The sequence below is a fragment of the Corvus cornix genome, chromosome 2 (assembly GCF_000738735.6).
Source record: "Corvus cornix cornix isolate S_Up_H32 chromosome 2, ASM73873v5, whole genome shotgun sequence".
NCBI classification, from domain to species: Eukaryota; Metazoa; Chordata; class Aves; order Passeriformes; family Corvidae; genus Corvus; species Corvus cornix.
Genome location: NC_046333.1, coordinates 29,808,231 through 29,823,788, shown reverse-complemented (window position 1 = coordinate 29,823,788; position 15,558 = coordinate 29,808,231). Strand labels below are relative to the sequence as shown.

At 39.8% G+C, this 15,558-nt stretch overlaps 1 protein-coding gene across 2 annotated transcripts in view; it reads right to left on the bottom strand.

The window, feature by feature from the left end:
- Positions 1-15,304, bottom strand: part of FBXL2 (F-box and leucine rich repeat protein 2) — a 50,957-nt gene extending 35,653 nt beyond the window's left edge. Inside the window, exons 1-3 of one of the 2 annotated variants that reach the window (XM_039549847.1) lie at positions 15,200-15,301; positions 9,665-9,818; positions 1,352-1,413 (exon numbers count right to left, since the gene is read on the bottom strand). In XM_039549847.1, the coding sequence (XP_039405781.1) occupies positions 1,352-1,413; positions 9,665-9,733 (131 nt within the window). In that variant the 5' untranslated portion in view covers positions 9,734-9,818; positions 15,200-15,301. Of the gene's footprint in view, positions 1-1,351; positions 1,414-9,664; positions 9,819-15,199 lie in introns of both variants that reach the window. The other variant, XM_039549848.1, reaches the window with a different exon arrangement.
- Positions 15,305-15,558: the final 254 nt, after the last annotated feature.

The following is a 15,558-nucleotide window of genomic DNA, read 5'->3' as shown; positions in this document are numbered from 1 at the left end:
CAGTGAAAAGGACACTAATTTCCACAAATATTGGGAGAGTTGTAATGTTAGAAAATAAGTGCTTGCAGATCATGATTTTTAGCTAAGGAGGCAACATCCTACATTGACTTTTATCTTGTGGTTCGTGTGTAGCATTGAGTGCAACAAAGCAAATGTATGAGAATTTCTGTTCAGGGCATCATTCAGTGATGTGTCTCTTTTAATCACATTTTCTAAACAGTTCTAAGAGTCTAATTTACAGACTGCCACCATAAGGAATGTTTCTCAACAAAAATGAAAAACCTTTTGAAATTCAATTCCTTCCAACAGTCTGCTTTTTTAATACATTGAGAAAGCATTGTGATAGGCACAATGTTTTCAGGAGCATTTTCTTTGGGCACAAGATGCAAAATACCATTGAGACATTCCTGCACTTCAGATCAGACTGGAAGCAATGACATACATGCAAGCTGACCCAAGCATCTCTTCAGTATATCAAGAAAAAATCATCAGCTCAATTTTAATAACACCACACTAAAAACTGTAATTGCACCATCGCAAGTGAACTTTTTTTTCCTTTTTTTTCTTTCACCTTAAGGAGTAGTCAATAACAAAACCTCTACGTAGGTACAGAAGACGTTGCTGACCTGGTTCAGTTCCAGCTCTGAAGTGGCCACATCCAACCAAGCAATAGCTCCACATTCGGCAGCTGATTTATACTTTGCTTGAAATCAACTTCCAACCATATGAGAGCGTGAGACATCCATCAGTCATGGGCTGAACTTACGGATCTTGGAGTTCTAGGTAACTTTTGCAAAGATGATCTACTCACACACCAGCAAGCTGATAAAATTTATGAGTAACCCAATAACTACAATAAGAAAGATCCCTCTGCTGGTTCTACCTTATATAACACAGACTGCCAGTAATGGTAATAGATAGAGCTTTTCACTGCAGTGACTTTTTTGGAAGTTCTGACATCGAATTAGTATTTTATTTTGTTATAATAAAGTTCACGGCACAAAGAGTGTGAACTACAGAGAATTAGGCTCTTCAGACAGATATAAAAGCTTGTGCAGTGTGGAAGAGCTGACTACTTGGTACACCAAAGTTTTTTGGACATTTTATTTCACTTCTTGACATGCAAGTCAAAAATCACAATTAAATGGCATCTTCCACAGTATAGTATAATTCGAACACATTAGAACAAATCAAAGCAACAAGTTCAAGAATTCCAAGAACTAAATCAGATGTGTTATTATTTATTTCAAGAGGATTTAAGAAAGAATGAATAGCACTTGATAGCTTGTAAGACACATAAGCAACATACAATCCTCAGGTTTTTACTCCTTACAATGTTATGTAGAATTACCTTAACAGAAGTTCTTTGGGTAGTTTTTTGTTAATAAGGGCTTCATCATTACTTGAGAAAACCTAAAACAGAAAGAAAAAACACTATTTTAAAAACCAACGAGTAAAACATCTTTTAAAGAGGCTACTCACCTTCTACTTAGGCGCTTAATTCTCTTAAATTACCGTTAATATCAAGTTTTCAACATGTTAGTTGTCAACACTATAAAATTATTTCAGTGTACAAAATAAAGCCACACCCCCACATATACCTGCTCTTCCCTAGTGCTAAGATTTAACCACACAAAAATTGTGGAGCAACTTAATAATCATTAAACAAGCGCACTTAACACTCCACAAAGAAGTATTTTAAGCAGTAGTGAAACTTCAAGCAATAGCAAGCACATACAAACACACACTGGCTGCACAGTCCTAAAACTGTCCCATTACAGAAAACGAACTGGACATTTCTAGGTATTCAGGTCATCCCGCCCTTTGCACTGTCTACAGTGCAAATACTTTGGCCCACGTATGTGGACACAGATAAAATATAACTATCTACACATTTTAAAAATTTAGTGCCACAGATAGGGCAGCAGCTGCTATATAAGCAAAGTAAGCATGTCAAGAAATCCTCCAAGAAAAACTGAAAATACCTCTCACCCAAACTTCATATTATTGATACATATCCTAAGGAAAAAAAAAAAAAAAGAGACTAGAAGAAAATGTCCAAGGAAAAAAGCAGGCAATTCTAAGGTTATACAGTCAACAGCTAAATAGAAAGACTAAAACAAAGATGTTGACCAGATTTACTACTTAATCTAAATATTTAACTTTGAGAAATTTTACCAGAGGAACACAGCAATAAACAAAACAGAAGGTGAATTAGAATTTAAAGAACTATGGCAAAGACTGGAAGATGTCAAAGCCACAAGCAATCACTTCCTGTGTAAAGAGAAGAGCTTTATGGAGTCCACTTGCTGTCCATAATACCAGAAACAAAAACTACGAAGAAGGATCCAAAATAGATGAGTTTTGTGAATGCTAAAAGGTAAATACGAAAATCACACAAAACATGGAAACAACTGGAAGAAATCTTCTCCCTTTATTAAGCATATGCTGTTACTGACATAAGGCTATCACCCTTTGTTTATCCTACCATCCAGACACAGTGAATACTTGGAAACTATTTGCTTTGCTTCTTGGTCAAAAAGAAAATGAAAAAAGAAAAAAGGAAGGTAGTTCTGAATACAGGTCCATAAAAGCAAATAATGAAAAAAAAAGTCAAATATAAGCTTGGCTCTGTCTTCACAAAAGAAGGGAGACAGCAAAAACTACACATCTGGGAATTTTGAAAATATAAAATACTGTAAGATTTGAAAATCTGAACCTCCTGGCTGCTGCCAAGAATCTTTTTTCTCTTCCAGTACATCCTAGACTGATTTCAAGTTTAACAGCACACTACTTTTTCAATTTTGACACAGATTTCTTCACCTACTACCTCTGTGCACGGCTATCCCCACATCTAAGGACAATAAAGCTGTCAACTTTCAATAGGACTGACAAGTTTAATCAAGCTTCCTTTTCTGGCAACTGGAGTAGCACATTTATTCACAGACTAGGGACTACAGGTATTCAAAATGTAAAACGACTATGAAGATATATTTCAATAGGACAATTCTAGCTCCTTCAGAAGAGAGACATTGGCTTTAAGCAGTTCCACATGACTGACCATAGGTTCAGCTTTGCTCTGGCTGTTTTATATCCAATACCCATTGCTGGTGATATTTTCAGCCTTTAGGCTGAAATACACAGTGTACATCAACAACATTTTTAGAACTGGTTGACTGCTTCTGACTTTGACAACTCAGGTTTAGGAATTATCCACACGTGTGCCATTTTTATATTATATGCTGCTCAAAGTTTGCAGCTGAAAACTGCCTGAAAACAATAGCATATATCAGGAGTTTTTTTTAAAGAACAGTCAATATGCCAATTGTGTTTACTGCAGAACTCATTCAGAAAAAAGGGACATATATGCCATCCTCATAGAAGTTAGGATCACTAAAGAGCCAAGTAAGGAAATATTCCTGTGTATTGCAGGTTGGAAACATAAGCCAGAAAGAAAGGATGTCACCTCCGTGAGAGCACACAAGGTCTGTGGTAAAACAGACAAGTGAACTTAGATCTCATTAATTTTGGTTCAGAATCTGAACATTCAGTATCACAGACCTAGAAGTCCCCTTTTAACTTAAAGTATTCTATAGCTGCAGATAATTCCTCAAAAGTTACATCATCTAGCAGATACGTACATGTATATATTTTTAAATAATGCTACTTTGCAGACTGCTACTAGTTTACGTGTGTGCTGTCACTTTACCTATATAAAAAAAAATCTATCCTTTTTTTTCTTTACACCAGATTCTTGAGTATACAGTAACATGGAGATATCTATATAGAGAGAGATACATACATATATATATACATATATATACATATATATATATGCTCACTCTGTGAGGATAACACAGGATTTGAGTTAGTAAGGTATGAGGCAAGTTACTCTAAAGACTTGAGCACACGTTATAGCTCTTTGTGTTAAATAGTATTTCCAACAACTCATCAACAAAAGTGAAATCGCTCCAAATCATAGCACAGTAGTAAGTATTCTCCTACTGAGACAAAGCTGAAAAGCTAAACCTACAACCAAACCAGCAGCTCTTAGGAAAAAGGTTTATAATCTTTATGTTTATGTAAGATAGTTCTAAAGTTAAAGTTGGATGGACAAGCTGGTTTGAATACGCGACAGCGTATCTGACCAATATGGTTCATTTAGGAATCCCAGTTAAAACTGGAAAAAAACCACAGCTTTTATGACATACTATGAGAAGTGTGCAACTTGCCCATCCACAAAAAGTACCATGCCTGCTACACCAGCCACAGACAAGGCCACAAACACATTCAAAGCTGTCTTCCCTCAAACAGTAACTTTTATGCATTCTTGTACACATTAGCAGCAGTTCTCATATAATAACGTATTATTATTACGGAATAAGCACATCTAGAAAAATGAAAGCACCTCTTTATAGTACTCTTTTAATCTGTGAAAGTTTATTAGCCTCTGGAGCCATAGTGCATTTGCATCTCAGAAGAAGAAAGGGGCTGCTTTAAAGGCTCCTCAATAAGTTTTCCCCCAAACAGAGAACAGACACAGGACAACTGGAGTAGTCATTTCCTAGGTAAACATTCGTAACATGATTTGAAATGCATGCAAGCAGAGAGAAAAGACAGAAGGTGCAAACAGGACAATACATTCATTGTTTCAACAGTTTCTGATAATTTAAAATGTCCATTAATGAAGAACAGTTCCGGATCATTCGAAATTTCCATTAATGAAGCAAAAACCCTAGTACATTCATGTACATTTCTTGTTATTTTTTACTTAATTTTTATTACATACCCTCTAGTTTGCTGTTTCTATTTATAAAAAAAAAATCATTCACCAAAAACATTCAGTTAAGGAAGTGTTCAATCACTGTAAAAAATATTCCAGTATTCCTGTCAAATATGATTTTTTCCTTCACTTAAAGAGCATGCTGACAATGACATGCCCTTAGAATACCTGTACACAATAATCCAAAATAACAATTAAGAATACCCTGAACATAGAAAGAATATTTCTGCTCTCTTTGCTTTTGTATTTGGTAGCAAGTTTGACTGTATTAATGACAGGGTATCTCAAACTCTACAAAAGTATGGTTTTAACTGTATAAAATTCCCAAACACAACGGATGAATCTCTGCACATGGAAAAAGGATGAGATTGAACATATGCAATAAATGTTACTCTAAAACCAGTTTTAAATTTTCTGTAAATACAAGAAGAGACACAGAAGATCTCTACATTCTTAAAAGAATTGCGAGAAGAAATAACACAAGACAAAATCCACAAGAGAAAACTGTAATTGTTTATTACATGAATCTTGGGCCATTTCTTACATTCCTTAGCTGACCCCTCTTGGTAATATCTTCACGGTACTTAATGAGCTAAAAAGGGACTATTTTCTTTAAAAATTACCTGATACTTTCCTACATTAAATTTCTTTAGCAACTACACTTTTAAAAAATCTCTTTATTATATAAATAAAGCATCCATTGTGTAAATCTGTGAAACCCAAAAAGCATAACCTCCCCATTTTAATTCCCTTTCCATATTATTAAACATACTAATTGCCACTAGTCCTAGAACCTAACTTCTTGGTACACCACAGTTAGCCTGCCACCATTGAAAGCAGCACATTAATCTCTTCTGCTCTAACAGCTAGTGATAAAGGCCTCCTGTTCTCACCAAAATTAATGAAATGAAGAAATCTTTTCTGATAGAGTTATTTCAAGATCAAAATAAGGTTATACTGCTAATTTTGATGATAGCCCTTATATTTTTTTTAACGATGCAATTTCAGTTGTCATTCGGTCCTCTATTGAAGAGGCCTATTTTCTTAACAGATGAAACAGTTTTGCTAGCAGCTCATCCATTATGGCTCAGTTCCACAGAGATATTTATGTATTTAATTTCCACTGAAATCAGAGTAGATAAGGACTTCCAACCTGTCAACTTTTCAAATCAAAAGTTATTAAAAACCCAGACTCTCAAAAATAGCCTTGCTTAGTAGCATGCTAAAGGAATTATGGGCAAGAGTAGGTTTGGGGAAGATGAAGTGTGAAAGACTCTAAAGATCATCAGCTAGTGGCATATATACTGAAAATAAGGCTGAATTATTTATCAATTCAGGAAAAAAAAACAATGTTGGGTCATTTTCACCAAAGGAGACTGGAGGCTAGAATTGAATCATTTATTTCCTTCCTTTCTGTGGTTGACAGAGCACAGATTCTACTTAAATTGTAAATACAGCCAAATGTATAAAGCATCAAGTCTTTCAGGTTTTCACTGGCAAGAACAATTTTTATTAAGTATTATTCATGCAGTAATAGACATGGTAAAACCAAATTTTTTAAAAATTTTTTATTCAATTTTTTGATGTGCAGATTTTGAGGTGCAGATTTCTGTTGCCAAACACAAAACCCAGCAACCTGCTGCGTATCTCTCCTCCTCAGTTGAGACACCTAATTGTTGCCTGTGCAATTTTCCTTTTACCATGTGCCTGAAAGCGCCTGGTGCTATAGTGGTAGGAAAGCCACCAGATTGGCTTTATTACCCAGAGCAGCTCACAAGCAAACTAAAGTAATGAATGGCATCCTAAAAAGCTCTCTATTTAAATACACTACAAAAATGGAGGAGGAAGAAGAGGGAAAACAACCTTCCTTTACCACAAATTTCAGATTATCCCATGTTACACTCTAGTATAAACGTATAAAATTCTCTAATGCTCAGAGAATTGCTGCTAGCTAGGCCTTCCTCCAGAAATGTACAATCAATGCATCAGACAGGCAGAATCATTTAACACCATGCAAGTGGCAAAATGTAGCCGTATCCAGGCAACAAAAGGAGCGTTAGACAGGCTATACATTGCCAACAGAACTGAAAAAAGTGGTATCAAAGACACAACAGCTGATGGCACAGGACTCCTGCTGAATTAGAACCCATGGTAAAGCTTCCTCTATCATCAATAAAAACTAAGACACACCAAAGTGAACCTTGAAATGCAATCCCATCTTGAACCAAGCTTGTCTACAGCAGAGACAGACTGGCAAAGTTTTTTATTTCAACACACAGACATTCTCTGCCCTCCAGGCTCTCATTCCTATGCTCCAGCTGTTCACCCTGCTCTGGATCAGGCTTTGCCTTTGTGCATTTTAAAATCCAGCCTTCTCGTCTGCTGTGGTTGCTAACCTTTTCTTCCCTTTGGACACACGCTACTAGAGCCCAGGACATGGTCTTCAGTAGCCTTATAGCTTCTTGTTTGCTGCCATATACCCCCGGAATCTTTTGCACTGATCTTTTCTTGGGGTATTTTCTCTTCTAACACTGTGATGACAAACTGACTGAACAAAAGCAACATCTCATATCAAATACTTCTGTTCTTATGGTGCTGGGCATCTTAAAGAGTTAAGGTTCACCTTCAGAGAAGAACAAATGCACCTGAGCACATCTCTGTTTTTCCTTAATGCCTTCCAATGACCTAAGGCTGCTTAAAAAGGCCATAATGTTTTTAAAATTTCCCCAGAATAAGTGCTGTCCAACATAATAAAACCTTCCAGGCAGAAGCAGCTGGCCACACTGCCCACTTTGCTGCTTGATTCTCTTCCAGAAGAGCCATCATTCTTGTTTTGCCAGCACTGGTATTCATACCACATCATTCACATTTTACTGCAGGGCTTCAGCCTGGCTCTGCAAGGCCCTCTTCTTACTGGGTGACAGATCAAGGTCATTTGTGAACTTCAGAGCTGATGTCTGTAGCTGCACAACTACCTCGAGGCCTCTGGCTGTTCCAACTCAAGTGCCTCCCCCAGTGCAGAGCAGGAGGAGCTTGGAGATTGCCTTTCCTACTGCCTTGAGGACACCAGTCCATCCTCAGTTGCTCGAACAGCTCATATCACCCTTTCCTGTGTGTTTTTCAGAAGGGCAGTGACCTATTGCCAACAACGTGTTTGGAAACCACCAATCAAGCCTTTTAAAGAGTACAGCTTCATTCCTGCAAGCAGCCAGGGTATCAAGGTCTAACAGGTTAACTTGATCTGTTAGCTGAGATGCCCATACTCTAATGCAACACTCAGCCTTGTCTCCTACTGCGTCACCAAACAGCCATCAATCCTCTGACCCCAGTGTGATAGTTACTATTTTTGCCTGTTAAAAAGGGGAAATACAATGATTTGCAGAATTAGTGTTTGACCTAATTACTTGCAGGTCTAAAATTCAGTTGAAAGATAACATTTTATCAATACTAGCTATCATGTAACTGGTGTTTGGTAGCCAGCGTGGCAGAAAACATGTTCAATCCAATACTTCATTGAAAGAAACAGCCATTACACTACTATTGGCAAAAAAGGCTTGCAAGCTCTGCTTTTCCCATGTTACTCTGAGATAGGAGCTACGTGGAAGATTAACCCTTCGTTCAGGTGCACCCAGCTCACATATGCCTTTCAAGGCATCGTGTTCTAACCACTACCAGAGATGGCAAAACGAACCCAAACCACATAGAAAAATAAACTGTTCCTTACCTAATCTTCCGAGACTAGTCTAGTTCAGATTAGGAAAGAAAAAAAAAATAAAATAAAATCCAACAACTACCATTTAAACACTAAGAAATTTGGAAAAATCTGTTAATTGTGTCCCCATATATTCTCTACACATACGCAGAGAGACAGCTGAAAAAACAGGTTTGACGAAGTTTTATCCTCATCATCTGTTAGTCATATACTGATTGGCAAATCCTTCCTTCAATTTGCTTTGTCTTAAAAAAAAATAATGACTGAACATTTCCCTTTTCAGATAATTATCCATTACTCGTCTTCTAAGATTATACCCTTCCAAACAGTACATGATGATGCATTTAGACATCATTCCTAAAAGAACTAAATTAAAATAAAGCATTCAATTAGCAGTCTAATCTATAAAGTACTTTCAAGTGGAATATGGGGAAACCCATATCATCATCTTTATGGGCTCTCAGAGTGGGAGAATGGCAGAATACTAAAATCGGATGGATGAAGCAGTTGTTGCCTGTAACCCATCACAAGGGTACAAAGTAGCCCCTCACAAGGTTGATTAAGCATACAGATTCTGTATTTCTTGACCAGGTAAAAGACAAATCTCTCCTTAAACATCAAGCAGAGTCTCAAACGGAATTTGCAAAAGCCTAGAGTTCAAAACACCTGAGAAAAGTTCTTTTCTTTGACCACTCAAGTAACTTTGAGACTCTAAGCAGAAATACTGGAGAAGACTCTAAGGTAGTTTCCATCACAACATCCACAAGGACTGTGTGCTCAAATTACAAATTGTGTAACCACAAAAATAATCCAGCTGGTGTCATGCAATTTTGTAGAACCATGCTATAAATACACATTCTCAAAGGCATTCAGAACATGATATGTTTCTGAAAAAAATCAATCCAAGAGAAAAGTTAGTGTCCATTCATTTCAATGTAGCAATGTTACTAATTAGCAATGAGACTAAATGATAGCCATTTAGTCTCAGCCACCCAAATTTAATCCACATCACAGATTCATCAAGCCCTTAGGAGAACACCTTTCAAAACTCCTCTGAATCCCCACTTCTGCATATAGCTGTTTTTACTGACATACATATGGCTAAGTTTTATTCCCAGTCTTCAATATCAGCACACAAACTAACAGGCTGATGGCACGACAACAGAGACCTGAAATCCTCCTGGAGTGTTCACACGGAGATTCTTCTGCAGGTCCATTTCCCCAGGAGTTTGCACCATTCTAATTTGAACTGACGGAGTCCTCCCTCCAGTCACGCAATCTCATATCCAGAAAGGCAATTCTTCTTATTGCACTTAGCTCAAACTGTAAATGAAATTACATTTTAAATACTGACTGCATGGTTGAAGCAGTCAGAACCCTTGTTCTAAGCACCTGAGAAACAGAAATTTTGAGTACTAATACTCTCCCTCCATAACTGCTCTTCAAAAACACATTTGAGACATAAAAGGTATGGCTTATTACAGGAATGGCTCTATAGTTCCTACAAAGCCATTTCAAAGCAGTGCTTGATCTGCCTCATAAACACTACGTCAGAACTGAGATTTTTCCTAGTACTGAGCATGAAATCTTTACTATGAAGGGAAAATCTCTACAAGGCAAATCTCCCTAGAAAGTGAACCAGAAAAAAAAAAGAAAAAAGTCTGTACTGTGGCTACACATGCCATATACGTAGTGCATAACTAATAAAAGCTGCCATATATGTAAAGCTTTCAATTATAAGAGACAAAATTAGGCACCTGTTCAGGGTTACAAGCAGTAGTTACACTTGGCTTCAAAGGAAATAGCATCATAGTAGCATTTCCAAAACATCTTTTTCAAACTGTTCTAAGAAAGGCAATAGGTTGAGATTTAGAAGAGAAACTGAACATTCAGTATTTGCCAAAATGTACATTTCTTGAATTTCTGCAGAAATAAAATGATCTTGATACTTTTATTCCAGAAGTAGTTCTGAAAATAGTCTATAATCTACAAGCGCACTTAGACATTTTGCCTCTTAATATTTATATAACTACTACGTAACATCAAGCTATGATATGGAAATCATAGCTTTTCTCTGTGAAGCTCTGACCTCAATTTCAACCTCTGAAGACATACAAACTTGACATACTGGTAAAGTTTCACATTTATGCAGATTTGATGATGTCCTTGTCTCCTTGATTTAAATTTACAGAACATACTGGCTAACCAGCAATCAAATCCAATGGAAACCAAATTTACTGTTTCCTTCTGCCTACCAAGGAGAACACTGGAAAACAATGGAATAGAAAAAGAAGAGTATAACATGATGTATGGCAAATATTTTAAGTGCTGCAGCTTGACACCAAATTCTGAGTACTTTCTTGTGGGCTACACAGCAGGGATTCACAGTTCCAAACAGACAAAAATGCACAAGTCCAGGAAAGGGCAAATTTCCAGTCCTCCTCTAGCAGTGGTTCCTCTAACACGAAGATAAAAACTCAGGGGGAATCCCTCAAGAAACTGGCTATAGTTCATTTTTTTCAGCTGAGGTGCCCTTGTATCAACCACTGCTGCATTTCCATTACCTCCCACTACCCAACAGAAATTATTTTAATCCATTTGAACATTTAAATTCATGCTGTAATTTTGTTTGGATGGGTTTTGTTCTGTTTTGGTTCAGGGGTGTGGGGGCAGATGCATAAGAGGGAGGTCATTTGAGACAGCAAAATTTAAGCATCTTACAGATCCTGTGCTTATTTTTCCTTGACCTGATAAACAACAAATCCCTCCTTAAGTATCAAACACTCAAATGTAAGTTGCAAAAGCCTAAATTCAAAACACCTGAGAAAGATACTTTCATTTGACCACTCAAGTAACTTTGAGATTCTACAGAGACATACTGAAATAGATCTAAGGCAGCTTCCACCACAAAATGATTCACAGCGACTGTAGTCAAATTATAAGTAATTTCATCACAAAAATAATCCATTTGGTTCCACACAGTCTTGTAGAATCACACTATATACACAGATTTTCAGACATTCATAGTAAAGTACTTTTTTTTTAAATTAGGCTGAGAAAAACGATCTTTACAAACTATTTGTTCTTCAGTCTCAAGAACAATTAGATTAAGTTTGACAGACATGCAAGTAATTTCTTGATCCTGAAAAAAAAATTGAATTGACAGAGGAGATACCAGTATGTAGTGAATTTTTCATCATTATACTCTTAATGCCTTACATATATGTTTTTCTGCATTTTTAAGAATGCAAATCTGATTTTCACCATTTAGAAGTTACTCTGTGTTTACAATCTTCCTTCTCAGAAGCTTTACAAACAATGAGAATGTCCCCTGCTGCGTTAAAAGTTCAAGTGGGAAAGCTGCTTTGTAAAAGCTCAGGCAAACAGCTGGACTCAAGCCTTATCACATTCACATCAAGTCACCCAAAATACACAGGTCAAGTATGATCAGAAATTGTAACAGTTCTTGCATTGTCTTAAAACACATGGAGGGGTTAAAAAAGAAAAAAAGGGAAAGCAGAAATCTATGGAGAATATGGATTGCCTTCCTAAAAAGATTATTAGAAAGAATGCAAGTGAATGTTGTGGCTATTGTCTAAACTAGCTTGAGGGAGAACTCTTCGGTGGTACAATTTCATCTGGTTTTGTCCTACGTAGCATATCCCACTTATGTGCATTTCTAATTCAGTAGAAAGACTACCAGAATTACCAGTTGATAACAATTTACATGAAATTAATGCAGTTATTCTGACTTCCAAATGACGAAACAGCTGAAGTACTGTCAATGTGTAGCCTTCTGCTGGGATTCAGATCAATATTGTCAGAGTGCCAAGACTAGTACTACTTTTCTACACTCACCTAAAAATAGTTGCCATGCTTCACTGAAAAGCTGACTTTTATTTTAAACTTTCCACATCTGTTAGGCCCATGCTATCCCTCATTTTAACTAGGATGACTGAATATTCCAGTCTGTTGTCAAAATAAGCAAGCAGTAAGCTAATAGTCGTGATTTTCAAGAACATTGATATTCCCTGTACTAAAAGGTCAATTGCTCAAAATTAATTCTATGAAGCTATGAAGAATTAGGAAGGAAAGAATAACTTGAATAGGACTAACCCTATAAGACAGAACAATTCAACCATAAGCATGGATTGAATAAAATACCTTAAAAAATATTAGAATAATAACAAAAATGGTGGTAACAGCTTCACAGCTATCAAGTGCAACTAAGAAGCTGCCCAATATAAGAAGCTGCACAGCAGATGGTATAATTTCTGAGATTTCACCTGTGCAGTTACAGCACCAATGCTGCTTTGCAGATTCTACATCTGCTGAGTTTAGACTGCTAAATGCTATCTCATTGGTCAAAATGGACCACAAAGGAAACCTCCATGCCTGGAGTTTGGTAAATGGAAAATATTTACTTTTAGAATAATAGAATCATTAAGAATGAAAAACATCTCCAAGATTGCATCCAACTTCTGTCCAAACACCACCATATGGTCAATTAAACCATAACTCTGAAGTGCCACATCCAGTAGTTTCTTGAACACCTCCAGGGATGGTGACTCCACCATCTCCCTGGGAAGCCCATTCCAATGCTTAACAACCCTTACAGCGAAGAAATTCTTCCTGATGTCCAACCTGAACCTCCCCTGGTGCAGTTTATAAATATTTGGTTAGTTGTTTTTCAGTCTGTAATCTACCTTAAATTTAGAACATGAGATAAATCCATTTTATTCAACTGACTTAAGATACTGCATCTTCTCTGATGGAATATATCATGAAGCAGAACATGTTACTAAGTCATATCACAATCACTCCACCAATGCTACACCATCCACAGCCTCATTCACTGAGGTTTACTCCTCCCTGTAGCAACAGATACATCCCAAAACCTTTGCAAAGCAAATCCAAACTGATTCTACACAGAAGTATACTGTAATCATACACAGTCTATCCATACTTTAATTCCACCTCACATTTTAGTTTTCAAGGTTGCTTTGTTTAGGTTCAGAACATACAGCCTAGAATTGGGAAGGAACAGAAGGCAATGTGTAGGGGAAGAAAGAGGGAGTGCATGAACAAGCCTTCATGCAAAGGACGAAAAGTTGCAACACCACAGGAATATAGCTCTTCCCTTTGTGAGGCTGAACGCTCCCTCCGCTTCCCCAGAACCTAATACAGGAAACCTACTATCGTTACATACACATAAGCATACACATAAAGTGATTGTCTGCCTTAAAACACTGTGCATTTCCCCATGTGGGAAAGACCAGCAACTGTGCCTTCTTGCTGCATCTATCATTGTAACTATCACTGTGAAGCAGTAAGGCATCAGACAATTAAGTTGTAATTGAAAACAGGGCTCAAACCAATCATCTTTCCAAACATGCTGTGCCTGTCCCTACACATTCCCCCTTACATGCCTTGTCATCTTCCTTTCACAAACATCCTGATGCATCTCTGCCCTGCCACTCATGGCACACACGTACTGTGTCACATCCCCACATGCTCTCCCCACAGAGCAAACCACAGCCACTCTTCCTCCTCTGCTGCAACCCTCCACACACATATGCTCCATCTCATGCCATCCCTTCATACAGGTGAAACAAACCTTGTGCTCACACTCACCCCACAAGTCTATTATAAATGCATCCGTGCACACACATCACAACATCACAGCTATGAATGCTTGCACACACAAGACACTGCTGCTCTGTACACACAAAATACCATACCCTGTATCTGCTATGTACATACAGAAGTACAGATAATCCTTGCCACACCCATAGCATACATGCCTGTAAAAATATCCACAGATTATGCCACACCCAATATCTGCCATATATACACACAGGCACAAGCCCATACCAGACAGCAGCAGGCAGACACAACTACATACATACGATGCCATGTCACGGCCCTGCACACAATGTCACATCTCTGCTACAACACAAACACACCATACCCGAAGCCGAAATCACAGCAGACCCACACAGAGCCATAGCACTACGTTCATGTCCGATTGTATATGTGCTGTATACACATATCCCAGGCCACACCCTGGCTCACGGCACATGCATAAGGATACAGCACAGCGCCCAAACCCAGCACCCCGTGCATCCACGCGGTGACACCCCATCCCTGCCCTGTGCACCGACACACGCCCTGGCTTTTCCTCTCGACTTTTTAAGACACACCTCCATCCCTCCCCAGCTCCCCTACACACCCGTATAAACACACCATCCCTTCTGTGTTATCCAGGCGGACAACACACCTGACCCGCGCCACACGCCAGGCAGAGCCCTGCCATGGCTGCTCCGGCGTTACACGGGGAGAAGGAGGAGGCAAGGCGCCCGTCACACCTCACCACAGACACGCAGGCATGTGCTACAGCGAGGGACAGCGCGGCCCCACCTGCTCTGGGCAGGCACACAGACAGACAGAGGGGCAGACAGACACTCTTTTCCCCTCGTCTACAGCGTGGGTGGGCGCAGCCCCGCGCGGGGCCGCACGCCCAGCTCCGCATCCGCACAGCCCGCGCCCCGCGCTCCCCGCCCGCCACCCTCCCCTCGGGCTGAGCCGCCCGGCCCGGGGCCGCTCCGCACGGCCCGGCCGGCACTCGCTCCCCGCCCCGGGCCCCGGGCGGCCGGGCCAGCCCGCTGCAGCCGGGCGGCGGGGCCGCGCCGCGGGCTCCTCACCATGGCAGAGGCGCGGCGGCGGCGGATCCCGGTTGTCCCGGCGACGAGGAGCCCCGAGGAGGGCGCCAGGTGCACCCGCCCGCGCGCCCCCGCCGCCGCCGCTGCCGCCGGAGCCGGGGCGGGGCCGTCGCGCTCCCGCGTGACCGGCACCGCCCCTGCGCCGTGGGGCCGGCCCGCCCCGCGCCGCCGCCCGGGTGAAGGCGCTGGCGTCCGGCGGCAGCCGGCCCTGCGGGCGGGAGAGGGGCCGGGGTGGCTGCCGGCCCTCCCGGGGATCGGCTGCGTGCTGCCAGCGCGGGTGTAGCTGCACCCTGCACCTCCCGTCTGCAGCCTGGCATTGTATTTGTATTGGGCAGGGTGAC